This window comes from Dama dama, chromosome 5, assembly GCF_033118175.1.
Source record: "Dama dama isolate Ldn47 chromosome 5, ASM3311817v1, whole genome shotgun sequence".
Lineage (NCBI taxonomy): Eukaryota > Metazoa > Chordata > Mammalia > Artiodactyla > Cervidae > Dama > Dama dama.
The window spans coordinates 27,392,407-27,404,844 of NC_083685.1; the positions used below are offsets into that span (position 1 = coordinate 27,392,407).

Below are 12,438 nucleotides of genomic sequence, written 5' to 3' on the forward strand. Positions count from 1 at the left end.
TTAACTCACACTTTTGCAGATACCTACAGAATGATATTTAAGATAAGACTCCTTTTTAGGTGGTGAAATTTTTGGGTGCCTGGAATGGGTACTTAATAAATCCTCCCAGGTGGGATTTTTCAACCCCGTAGTGATTCTTAAGATGCTTTTACTTACACTTCCTAAGAATGAAGCTGATCAGACAGGGTGAGAGTGAGGTGCACTGTTTTGTGCCTTTGTGTTGTGTACTGTACACTATGTTGGTGGGACTGACTTTGTTTTTTGATATAGCTGAAATAATGTAAGTTTCTGTCAGCTCTTCTGCAAAGAAATCAGCTTTTGATGAACAAAAGCTGGCCTCTTTGCCCATCTCCTCATTGGTATTTATTATGTGTGGCTTTGCCATTTGGTGTTTTCTTTAACGCCCTTTCCAGGATGAACCATTTTTTATTTTCTAAAAGGCTTATATGATTTTTTTGAGGGCTTCCCCTCTGTTGCCGTGAAATAGTGAAGTTCAGTTCTCTTTATGTTTGTACACCAATGTTGTCTGTAGGCTCAGTCCCCTTTATCTGTCATTGCCATTCTGACCTGCACACAGTAGGCCAGGGTGCAAACTGCCTCTGAAGTTGTCAGGGCTTTGCTACTTGAAGACTGTCTGCCATTCCCATTTTTAAAGTTTGAAGTTACAGAATCTAAGGATGTTGTACTTGTGACTTAAATTGGAGTTTCTGCAAGATTTGCAGTTGAATTAGGGTGTTATGTTATAAATCTGTCGTAACTTAGTTCAGTGTCCTTTTACAGGATTTGATGCAAAAACATTCCATTTTTAAACACCAGACATTGGTGAGCTATCAGCAGTAAAATTCTAACAAAATTTTGAGCAGTCTTAAAAATTATGTTGCCTTTTTTTCTCAAAATATTTCCTCTCAGGTAAAGGTTGTGACAGGAAAGGATGGGCAGACTGGTACTCCTGTTGCTATAGCAACCCAGCTTCCTCCAAATGTTTCTGCTGCTTTTTCATCCCAGCAGCAACCATTTCAGGTACTTTTCGATGGTTCTAAAATGTAGTCTCATCCGAAACTTTTCCTCATCCAGATATTTTAACCTTCAATTTACTATTTGCTCTTCAGCATTTTTTTTCCAGAGCCCATTCCTTATTTTAAAAAAGTAAAAAAGTCTTCCTGCATATAAAATTATACAACTAAATTGCATGAATAAATGACAACACAGACCTTAATGCATTATTTTTGTGTGTGTGTTGACCTGTAACGCAGTAGTAGCTTCAGCATGCATGTCATCTAATACCTATAGTCCTGTTGAATGTGTGCTCAGGATTCCTGTGTGCTGTGTTTTCAATGTTGGTTCTTTCTTGTGTCTTCTATCTGTATTTTTGAGAACAGTGCAAACAGAGCAGAAAGAAAGATTATATAGATAAGTTGCTGTTTTCTGTAGCTGGAAGAAACCCTAAAGTAAAACATAGTTTTGAACTATCGGGACCTTAGGCTTCTAAATAGATGTTAATTGAATGCAGGCTGGTTAATTTTTGAAAATTAAGTCACTCAGTGTTAAAGTAAATGCCAAGAACCTATAAAAGTTCAGGTCAGATTCTAGTCATTTTGGAATAGATTATGCTAGGTTCTGCAAGCAGTTTAATCTTGTGGTGGTATATCTTAAAATGCTTCTTAATTTTTAATTTTGATATAATTTCAAATGCATATAAAAGTTACAATAATAGTACAAGAACTCCCCTTATACCCTGTACCCAAATTCAACGGTTGTTACCTTTTACCCCATTTGCATTATTTTCATTTTCTCTCTCTCATATGTACACACAGACACATTTCCCCCCAAACTGTTTGAGAGTAAATTGTGGACATCATATTCGTGCACTTGTATCCCTAAGTACTCGAGCATGTAGTATCAGGTACCAGTGTCATCTGGTCTAACCAGAGTATAACAGTTGGTTCCAGAAATTGTACAGTAACTTTTACTATGACTAAGCCGCAGCTCATGTGCAAATTTAATCTCTTGTTCCAGTGATGTCCTTTGTATAGTTGTTTTTCCCCAGTCTGGGATCACAGATTGTGTTTAGTTGTCATGCCTCTCTGGTCTTCTTTAATCTAGGCTGACTTGTGAGGAGTCCTGGACAGTTATTTTACAGAATGTCCTTTGACTTGGGCCACTAATCTACCACCTCTTGATGAGCCTTGCTCGCATTAGTTGTCATGTTAAAGATGGCAAAGTGGATTTTCTAACTCCATTATTCCTTCTGCATTTACTAGTTGGCATTCTGCTGCAATGATGAGCTTCCTTTTTTCTCCCATTCATATATTCATATCTGGATTCTTATTTTTATTTTTTTAGATTTATTTATGTATTTGGCTGGGCAGGGTCTTCATTGCTGTGTTTGGGCTTTCTCTAGTTGCAGTGAGCGGAGGCTGCTCTTCATTGCACTGCATGGACTTCTTGTGTTGTGGTGGCCTCTTTCGTTGTGGGGTACGGGCTGTAGACACACTGGCTTCAGCAGGTGCAGTGCATGGGCTCAGTTGTGGTGCACAGGCTTAGTTGCTCTGAGGCATGTGGGATCTTCTCAGACCAGGGAACCAACCCATGTCCCTTGCATTGGCAGGTGTATTCTTAACCCCTGGACCACCATAGAAGTCCCTTATTTAAACTTACTTAATTCAGTAAAATTCATTTTTTTGGGTGCATAGTTTGGTGAGTTTTGTCAAGTGCCTCAAGTTGTATAATCACCACCACACGAGAAACAAAGTTCTCTCATCCTCCAGGTGTTCCTCATGCTACATCCTTGTCATCAAATTCTCTCCCTCCCTTAACCTTTATTCTCTGTCTCTATGGTTTTTCCTTTTCCGGAATAAAATGTGAATAGAATCATATACTATAGTTTATGCTGCATTTTCAGTCTGGCTTCTTTCATGTAGCATGATGCATTTGAAATTCAATTCATGTTGTTGAATTTACCAATTGTTTCTTTTTTTGCTGAGCAGTATTCTGTTGTATGAATGTTCCCCACATGGTTTATCTGTTCACCCTTTGAAGGACGTTGGGTTGTTTCCAGTTGTTGGCATATCTAGGAGACAGATTGCTTGGTTGTAATAAGTGTACATTCAGTTTTATATGAAACTGAGAAACTTTTCCACAATGGCTATTCCATTTCGCATTCCCACTAGCCATGAATGAGAGTTCCTCTTGTTCCACATCCTCCCCACTATTTGTTCTGCACATCCCCACTACTTGTTCTTGTCAGTTTTCTTTTGTTGTTATTCTAATATGTAAGTAGTGGTTTTAATTTTTATATCTGAAGATTAATGATATTGAAAACAACTTTTCTTGTGTTCATTTGCCTTTTGTGTATCTTCTTTGGTGAAGTATCTGTTCATTTCTTTCACCATTTTTTCCCTTATTGAGTCATTTGCTTTATGGTTGCATTTGAGAATCCTTTATATAATTTGGATGTAAGCTTTTTGTCAGATACAAATTTGGAAATATTTTTCTCTTCATTCTCAGCCTTAGCTTCTTTTATAGTGTTCTTTTATAGAGCAAAACTTTTGAGTTTTGGTGCAGTCTCTTTTACCATTTTTTTCTTTTATGTATTGTGCTTTTGACATATATCTAAGAACTCTTTGCTCAACTCAGGGTCACAAAAATTTCCTCTAGTTTTTTCCCCTAGAAGTTGTATAGTTTTATGTTTTACATTTAGGTCTGTGATCCATTTTGAGTAAAGTTTTTTTTTTTTTTGGTTGTATTGAGTCTTTGTTGCTGTGCACAGACTTTCTCAGTTGCAGCTACTCTAGTTGCCGTGTGGAAGCCTCTCTCCACAGTGGCTTTTCTTGTTGCAGAGCACAGGATCCAGCGTCTGTGGGCTCAGGAGTAGGCCTAGTTGCCCCCGCAGCCTGTGGGATCTTCCTGGACCAGGGATTAACCCATGTCCCCTGCATTGGGAGGCAGACTCTTAGTCCCTGGACTAGCAGGGAAGTCCTTGTGTAAAATTTTGTATAACATGCAAGCATAGCTAGAGGTTTTTTCCTTCACATATTGATAGTTAAGCACCATTTCTTAAAAATGCTGTCTTGTATCTGCTGAGTTGACCTTGCATCTTTGCCCCAAATCCCGTCTGTTGGGCCTGTTTCTAGGCTCTCTTCTCTCCCATTGATCTGTGTGTCTATCTTGTTCCTAATGCCATACTGTCTACTACTGCAGCTTTGTAGTAAGTCCTAAAATCAGTTAGTGTCATTCTCTTCAGCTTTATTCTTTTTCAAAGTTGTTTTGGTCGTTCTGGTTCCTTTCACTCTTCATATACGTTTTAGAATCAGCTTGTTGGTATCTATAGAACATCCTGTTGGGATTGCATTGACTTGGTTGATATGCTTGGGGTGAAGTACTATCTTGACAACATTCAGTCTTCCAGACCAGAAATATGATATATTTCTCCATTTATTTTTGTCTTCTTTGATTTCTTTCATCAATATTTTATAGTTTTCAGCATGCACATTCTAGGCACATTTTGTTAGATTTCTGTCCCCAAAGTCTAGTTTTTCTGTGGTTCTTTAACTTGAAAAATTATTTTCTAGTTGTTTATTGCAAGTGTATCGGAATACAGTGAATTGTACAACCTTGCAAAAAACTCATTTATTAGTTTTAGGAGCTTTTTTTTGTAGATCCCATGGAATTTTCTACCTAGAGAAATCATGTTTGCAAAGAAAGCAAGATTTATGTTTTCCTATTTGTATACTTTTTTTTTTTTTTCTTTTTCTTGCCATGTTGCACTAGTATGGACTTCCACTGTGAGGCCGAATAGGAGTGGTAAGAACAGACATTCTTACCATGTTGATCTTAGGAGGAAAGCATTTAGTCTTTCACCATTAAGTATGATGTTAGCCATAGATTTTGTAGACATCCATTATCAGGTTAAGAAAATTCCTTTTTTCCTAGTATTTGTCATGAATGGATGTTGAATTTTGTCAAATACTATTTCTGCATCTAGTTACCTAATCATGTGATGTTTCTTTTTTTGTGTAGAAATGATGAATTATATCACTTTAAGGTATAATTTGTAAACAGGGAATACACAGATCTCAAGTGTTATAGTTTGGTGAGTTTGACAAGTACCCATGTAACCCACGCATATGTCGAGATGTTCACTTCCATCAAGTCTTCTCATGTCCCTGCCAGCCATCTGCTACCCAGCTCCCAGCCCCATTTTATTCCTGTTTATTCTACTACTACTGTTTATTTATTTATCTTTAAGGTGTATTTTAATCTCAATGGGTGTTAGTTGCAGCATGAGGGATCTTTGTTGCATCATACAGGATCTATTGTTGCTGTGCATGCACTCTAGTTGGAGCACATAGGCTTAATTGCCTGAGGCGTGTGGGATCTTAGTTCCCCGACCAGGGATTGAACCTGCTACCCTGGTGGTGCTAATGGTAAAGAACCCGCCTGCCAGTGCAGGTTAGACATAAGAGACTCGGATTCGATCCCTGGGTTGGGAAGATCACCTGGAGGAGGGCATGGCAACCTACTCCAGTATTCTTGCCTGTACCACAACAAGGGAGGTCACGCCCTAGAGCCCATCAATGGCAACTACTGGAGCCCCCGCACCTAGAGCCTGTGCCCTGCAATAAGACAAGCCAATGCAATGAGAAGCCCTCGCAGCACAACTAGAGAGTGGCCCCAGCCCCTGCTTGCCACAACTGGGCCAAGCGGGCTGCAGGCTACAAGGCTGCGCAGAGCTGGACATGACTGAAGCAACTTCGCGTGCAAGCATGCCCCTGGTATTGCAAGGCGGATTCTTAACCACTGGACCACTGGGGGTAGTCCCTCTTACTGTTTATTTTGATGTTCAATTTATCTGCAATTTGACCAATGAGAGCCCTTCCAGACAGGCTCTATGTACTTTTGACACATCCCTGTCACTCTCTGAGTACTTCCTTACCTTCTGGCACAAAATATTGAAAGTTTTTCTTCCATGTGCCTTGATTCAGTCCAGGAATCAGTCATTTCTGTAAGAAACCTGGTTCCATTTGAGGGGAATAATCATTTGAACCCAGTATTGAAGTGCTTGTGGTAATGAATGTGATACATTTTCTAAATTGGAAATTGTTGGAAAATTTATCAGTGAAACATCTTTCCTATTAGTGCCTAGAGGAATGTAATATATCAATGCATTTATAAACCACATTGATAAATATTTTTGTAAGAACAGTGGGACAGTGAAAGGCAGAGAGTGCCCGTAAATCTAGGTGCATGATCTCCACAATGACATAAATTAAACCCTCTGATTTACTGTCATACTAACCAGATTGCCAGATTAAAATTGGACAGAATCTGTTGATTTAGGTCTGTGGAAGTCTCTTCCACTTAAAAAAAAATTATTTGTATATTTACTTATTTGTATTTATTTATTTATATTTAGCTGCACTGTGTCTTTGCTGCTGCACGGCTTTCTCTAGTTGTGGCAAGTGGGGGTTGGGGCTGCTTTCTAGTTGTATTGTGAGGGCTTCTCATTGCCTTGGCTTTTCTTGTTTCAGGGCATAGGTGCATGGGTGCCAGTAGTTGCCATTGATGAGCTATAGGGTATGGCCTCGGTTGTTGTGGTACATGGCACGTGGAGTCTTCCTGGGTCAGGGATCGAACTTGTGTCCCCTGCATTGGCAGGTGGAGTCTTAACCACTGGACCACCAGGGAAGTCCTCTCATCCACCTTTTTTTTTTTTAAAAAATATTTATTTATTTGGCTACAGCTGGTCTTAGTTGCACCATGTAGGATCTAGTTCCCTGACCAGCGATCAAACCCAGACCCCCTGCATTGGGAGCACGGAGTCTTAACCACTGGACTACCAGAGTACTCCCTTCTCATTCACTTTTGATGGGAGTGTAGTGTGGAAACATTTCACATGATACGGAGAAGGTGAGTGTGGGCAGGCCCTTTGACCCAAACAGCATGCTCTAAAGATACTCTTTGTGTTTGTGAGCTGGAAAACATATCTAATAATGTTCCCAGCAGCATTGTTTATGATAACCCCAAACTGGAAAGAAGCAAAATGTCCACCGAAGCAGAATAGATCTTGGTCGTGCACACTCATACAGAGGAATGCTCTGTATGAGTAATCAGTGGTGAAAATGAGTGAGTGAGTGTGAGTGGGCCTCAGCAGCACCATGCGGAGCAGAAGGGGCTAAGGAGAGCCCAGGGGCAGTATTCTTAGGTTAAAGTTCACTAGGAAGCAAAGTGTTAGTCACTCAGTCGTGTCCCACTCTTTGTGACCCCATGGTCTATGTAGCCCGCCAGGCTCCTGTGTCCATGGAATTCTCAGGGTGAGAATACTGGAGTGGGTAGCCATTCCCTTCTTCAGGGTAGCTTCCCAAGCCAGGGATCAAACCCAGGTGTCCTGCATTGTGGGTGAATTCTTTACCATCTGAGCCACCAGGGGAACCTTCTTGACCTGTGGTCAAGAAGCAATAATCAGAACTGGACGTGAAACAACAGACTGGTTCAAAATTGGGAAAGGAGTATGTCAAGGCTGTATATTGTCACCTTGCTTATTTAACTTATATACGCAGTACATCATGTACATCATGCAAAATGCCGGCCAGTCTGGATGAATCACAAGTTGGAGTCAAGATTCCTGGGAGAAATATCAACAACCTCAGATATGCAGATGATATCACTCTAGTGGCAGAAAGTGAAGAGCAACTAAAGAGCCTCTTGATGAGGGTGAAAAAGGAGAATGAAAAAGCTGGCTTAAAACTCAGCATTCAAAAACTAAGATCATGGCATCCCATCCGCTCCTATCACTTCATAGCAAGTAGAAGGGGAAGAGGTGGAAACAGTGAGAGATTTTATTTTCTTGGGTTCCAGAATCACTGTGGACGGTGACTGCAGCCATGAAATTAAGACACTTGCTTCTTGGAATGAAAGCTATGAAAAACCTAGACAGTATATTAAAAAGTAGAGACATCACTTTGCCAACAAAGGTCCGTATAGTCAGAGCTGTAGTTTTTCAGGTAGTCAGGTATGGATGTGAGAGTTGGACCATAAAGAAGGTTGAGTGCTAAAAAACTGATGCTTTTGAATTGTGATGCTGGAGAAAACTCTTGAGAGTCCTTTGGATTGCAAGAAGATCAAAGCAGTCAGTCCTAAAGGAAATCAACTCTGAATATTCATTGTAAGGCCTGATGCTGAAGCTGAAGCACCAATACTTTGGCCACTTGATGCAAAGAGCTGACTCATTGGAAGAGACCCTGATGCTGGGAAAGATTGAAGGCAGAAGGAGAAGGGGACGGCAGGTGATGAGATGGTTAGAGAGTTTCACCGACTCAGTGGACATGAGGTTGAGCAAACTCGGGGAGATAGTGAAGGACAGGGAAGCCTGGCCTGCTGCAGTCCATGGGGTTGCAAAGAGTCGGACATGAGTTAGTGACTGAACAACAAGAAAGCAAAACCAAACACAGCATAGAGTGGAGCTCAGCCTGTAGGTTTTGGCACTAAGGAGAAATGTTCACCCATGGATCGGGCGGATGCCTTGATAGTGGGATGCCTTCATAGTGCACAAGGTTTCCAGGGCATTAAGCCTCAGGATCAGTACATGGGTGTTATTACTTTGTAAACTTATAAGTCTTTCTACTTCTTAGCATTTTATTATGAAAAATTTCAAATAAAAAAAAAAACAGTGTTTAGTGGACATTCATATCCCACTATTTAAATTCTGTGGTAACTTTTGGGGAAGTCCCAGTTCAGAACTGTTTGTGTTACATATATATATTAATTTCTGTTTGCTTTTCAAAGATTTTGAGGTAGTATTTTTTCTTTTTGTCTGCACCACGCAGCTTGCAAAATCTTAGTTCCCTGACCAGTGAAAACCTGGCCCCATGACAGTGAAAGCGACAAGTCATAGCCACTGTACTGCCAGGGAATTCCCCCAGATGGTTTTTATAACAGTTATTTAGATTTTTAAAAAATTCTAATTGGAGATTATTTGTCAGTGATTATAATGTTAAAGGGAATGAATAATAATTAGAGTTCTGTAACCTTATCCCAACTATTGATTTTTTTTCCATTTAGAAAAAATTTATTGAAAAATAGTTGATAAACTGATTTCAGTTATATACACATATATATATATAAATGTATATATTCTTTTTTTTAACATTTTCTTCCATTATAAATTATTATAAGACATTAAAAATATAGTTCCCTGTGCTGTACAGTAGGTCCTGGTTGGTTATCTGTTTTATATACAGTAGTGTGTATCCTTTAATCCTAAATTTCTGATTATCCCCCAATGATTGATTTTTTATTCTTATATGTGTGTTCATGTTTTTATGTGTATAGTTAAAAGTTTATAGTTATAAAGTGGTAGCTTAACTTGATTTAATAGACATACTTGCAGAAAGAAGGCATGAGTGATTTGTTTGTGCTTTCCTCTCCTTTATCCTTACTGAAGAATAACCTTGAGGAGACTTCTTTTTAGAATCTTGAATTGAGAGGCAAAGTCCTGTCTACTCACAAGTAGTTCTTTTCTTTTGCACGCGCTTAGTAAGGTCATCATTTCACTGACCATGTCCTTTTCTTTCACCCAGCCCTTGATATATACCCCATGGTGCCACTCAGGTTACATGTGTTGTTTAAATTGGATAGAAATTTACTCATTGGTAACCACTAAATAGAGCTGTTGGTCTTGATATTTTTCTCCAGAGTAACATAAGTCTCCTATTCTTTTCTGTCAGCTACATCCCCAGTTCCTTCAACTGTTCTTTTTTATTCTCCCCCATAAGTGTTTTTTTTTTTTTAAAAGAGTTCTAATATATGATTGTTATTTAAAATCAAATTGGTATTTTAAAGACAGCAGTGTCTTTCCCATTAAAATATTCATGAAGACATATAAGATGAAACTAAAAATCATTCTGAAAACCAAGAAACAGTGGCTATCAGGAGTTAGGCAAAGAGAGGTATCTTTGATGACATAGTCTTTTATGTTTAATGAAGTGTAATTTGTCAGTTTCTTCATATGCATGTCCAATCTTCTAGCTCATTTGGTTGTAAAGCCTTCTCATTCCATTTGTGTTGCTTTAGAGTCTTAAGGAACTGACAGGGTTGTGTAAGTCTGTGTCTCCCTCTGGGCTGTCTGCTCAGTTTTTTTAATCTGCCATCCATCCTTACGCAGCACTGTGCTGCCCTGGTGTCCACACCCTGCGGTGAGTCTTGAAGTTCAAATCTGTTTTCCGTTCACTGACCTCTGCATCCCCACTCTACTGTTCAGCCTATCCAATGAATTTTTTAAATTTCAGACACTTTTTCAGTTCTAAAATCTCTTATTTGGTTCTCTTTTTATTTTTTTGCTGAAATTAATTTATTTACACCAGTGTTTCTGATGTAAAGTGATATATATATTCTTTTTCAGATTGGTTCTATTTTTTAATAATTTTTTTTTTTTCTTTGAAGGTTTCCTCTCATCCTTCATAAAAACATTCTTTTATGTCCTTGGACTTACTTATTAAAGCTGCTGTGAAATCCCTGCTGCTAATCCCAGCATGTGAATTGTCTAGGGGTTGGTGTCCATCGATTGTTTCCTGAGTATGACTCATGTTTTCTTGTCTCTTTGTGTTTTGAAGTAATTTTGAATTGGATTTTGGGTGTTGTGAATAATAGGTTGCAGAGACTCTGAGTTCTGTTAATATTCTTCTGAAGAGTATTGATGGTTTTGCTCTCACATTTAGTTAACGTGATTGAACTGAGACGGTGAACCCTGTCTCCTGAGATCTCAGTGCAGTTATGCTGGCCTGTGCTTGGAGGCTTGGCATGTGTGTGGTTTAGGAGGCAGCCAGAGATCAGGCGAGAACTTGTGGCCCCCTCTCCAGCTGCCCCCTGTGGTGATTCTCCCTCACTTCTGCTGTGGTCTCCTGTTCTCCATCCTAGTGGTCTTCAAGCCAGTGAGGCCCTCTGTCTCTGGGTCTGAGGCCTGCCTGTGCCAAATGCCATAAGCCTAGAAACCTCTCCTATTGATAGTTCCAGTTCCTCCGTGCAAGTATCGGGTTCCATCCTATATCTGCCTACCTTTTCACATTTTTAATGTTTCTTTTAGAGTTTATATTTATCTGGAATGTTTGGCCCAGTGGGAAGTTCTTGGCCATTACTGGACACAGAACCCTGTACCAGTTTCTTCTGTTGAAAAAAAAAACCCAAAACACCCTCTTCTTGATTACAGAAGTAATACGTGTTCATCGTAAGACATTTGGAAAATTTAGAAAAAGTGCACACACACCAATTATAAATTAATTGTAATCTTGTCCCCAAAGATAACCACTGTTCACATATTGTCTGTTTTTCTGTATCATTCTTTTCTCTCTTCCTCCCTCCCCCAATCTTTGTTACATGTAAAGGGGGGTGGGGTGGAGTCCTTACTTTGCCTTTTCATTACTGAGTCCCTGCACCATGTGAGGCGAAACTCGCTGCATGGCTGGTCCTGGTGGTGTAGTATCCATTGCTAGGTGGCAAGGATCAACAACTGCTCTCACAGGCAGTTAACTTTGTTCAGACATCTAGAACTTGCATTTAAAATGTCTTGATAAGTAGAGTGGATATAGTTGAATTATTTAAAAATAATTAGCAACTGTTAACCTCATTTTTAGCATTCAGTATGTCTGCAAGGTGGTGCAGAGATGTCAAAGGTGTAGGGTACCCAGACTCAGCTAGTTTCTGTCTTTGCTGGTAGCTTTTCATTAGAACATTTTAAATAACCTATATGTATTTCACACAGCTATATATCAAGTAGGGTGCTAATTGCAGTACCATTTTGAAGTTAGATTGTTATTAATTGGAGTTTTAGTGCCATTTCCCAGTAGGAAGACAGTTTCAACCTTTCTTCTTATCATTCAGCTTTGTGATTTTGGCGGGCTGTGTGACGACAGGTAGTGTAATGATTAGGGAGGCGAAGCTGTGGTCCTGGACGAGACTAAGACTTCCCGCATTAGCTTCTGCTGTCATTCTGTGTGCATTTGCCTTGATCTGAAATTCCATTTAAAACCAGAATGCAAGTCCTTTTTTATTCTCCAGAGGTAAGTTAGAACTTAAATTATTTTTTACAATATATTGGGTAGATAACATTTCTCAAAAATGAATGAAGTCAGTGTTTGGGATAATTATGACAGTTTTAGTTTACATTCATTCTTGTGATGCACTTAAATTATGAAAACCTCAGTTTTTCTTTTTTTTCCCCCAGCAGCAGGCCCTTGCAGGGACCCTGGTGGCAGGAGCCGGAAGTGCGATCGAAACGGATCCCTTTAAGAGACAGCAGGCGGGACCCCCGGCAGGTATGTCATGGAGCACAGGCTCAGGGGCCTACAGAGCCAGTTGGCTTCTTAGTTTGGGAGTTCCAGTGTAGTGGCCACCTGTTTCTGAAGCGTGGCCCTTAAAGAATTTAGTTCTGGTTCGTTTCTACTT

At 39.6% G+C, this 12,438-nt stretch overlaps 1 protein-coding gene across 12 annotated transcripts in view; it reads left to right on the forward strand.

Moving 5' to 3' along the window:
• The window catches only part of EP400 (E1A binding protein p400), a 107,055-nt gene that overhangs the window by 23,636 nt on the left and 70,981 nt on the right, over positions 1–12,438 (forward strand). For 5 of the 12 annotated variants that reach the window (XM_061142150.1, XM_061142159.1, XM_061142151.1 and 2 more), the window contains exons 3-4: positions 910–1,020; positions 12,218–12,308. In XM_061142150.1, coding sequence (XP_060998133.1) covers positions 910–1,020; positions 12,218–12,308 — 202 coding nt within the window. The remainder of the gene's footprint in view (positions 1–909; positions 1,021–12,217; positions 12,309–12,438) is intronic. The other 7 variants (XM_061142155.1, XM_061142162.1, XM_061142158.1 and 4 more) reach the window with 3 other exon arrangements.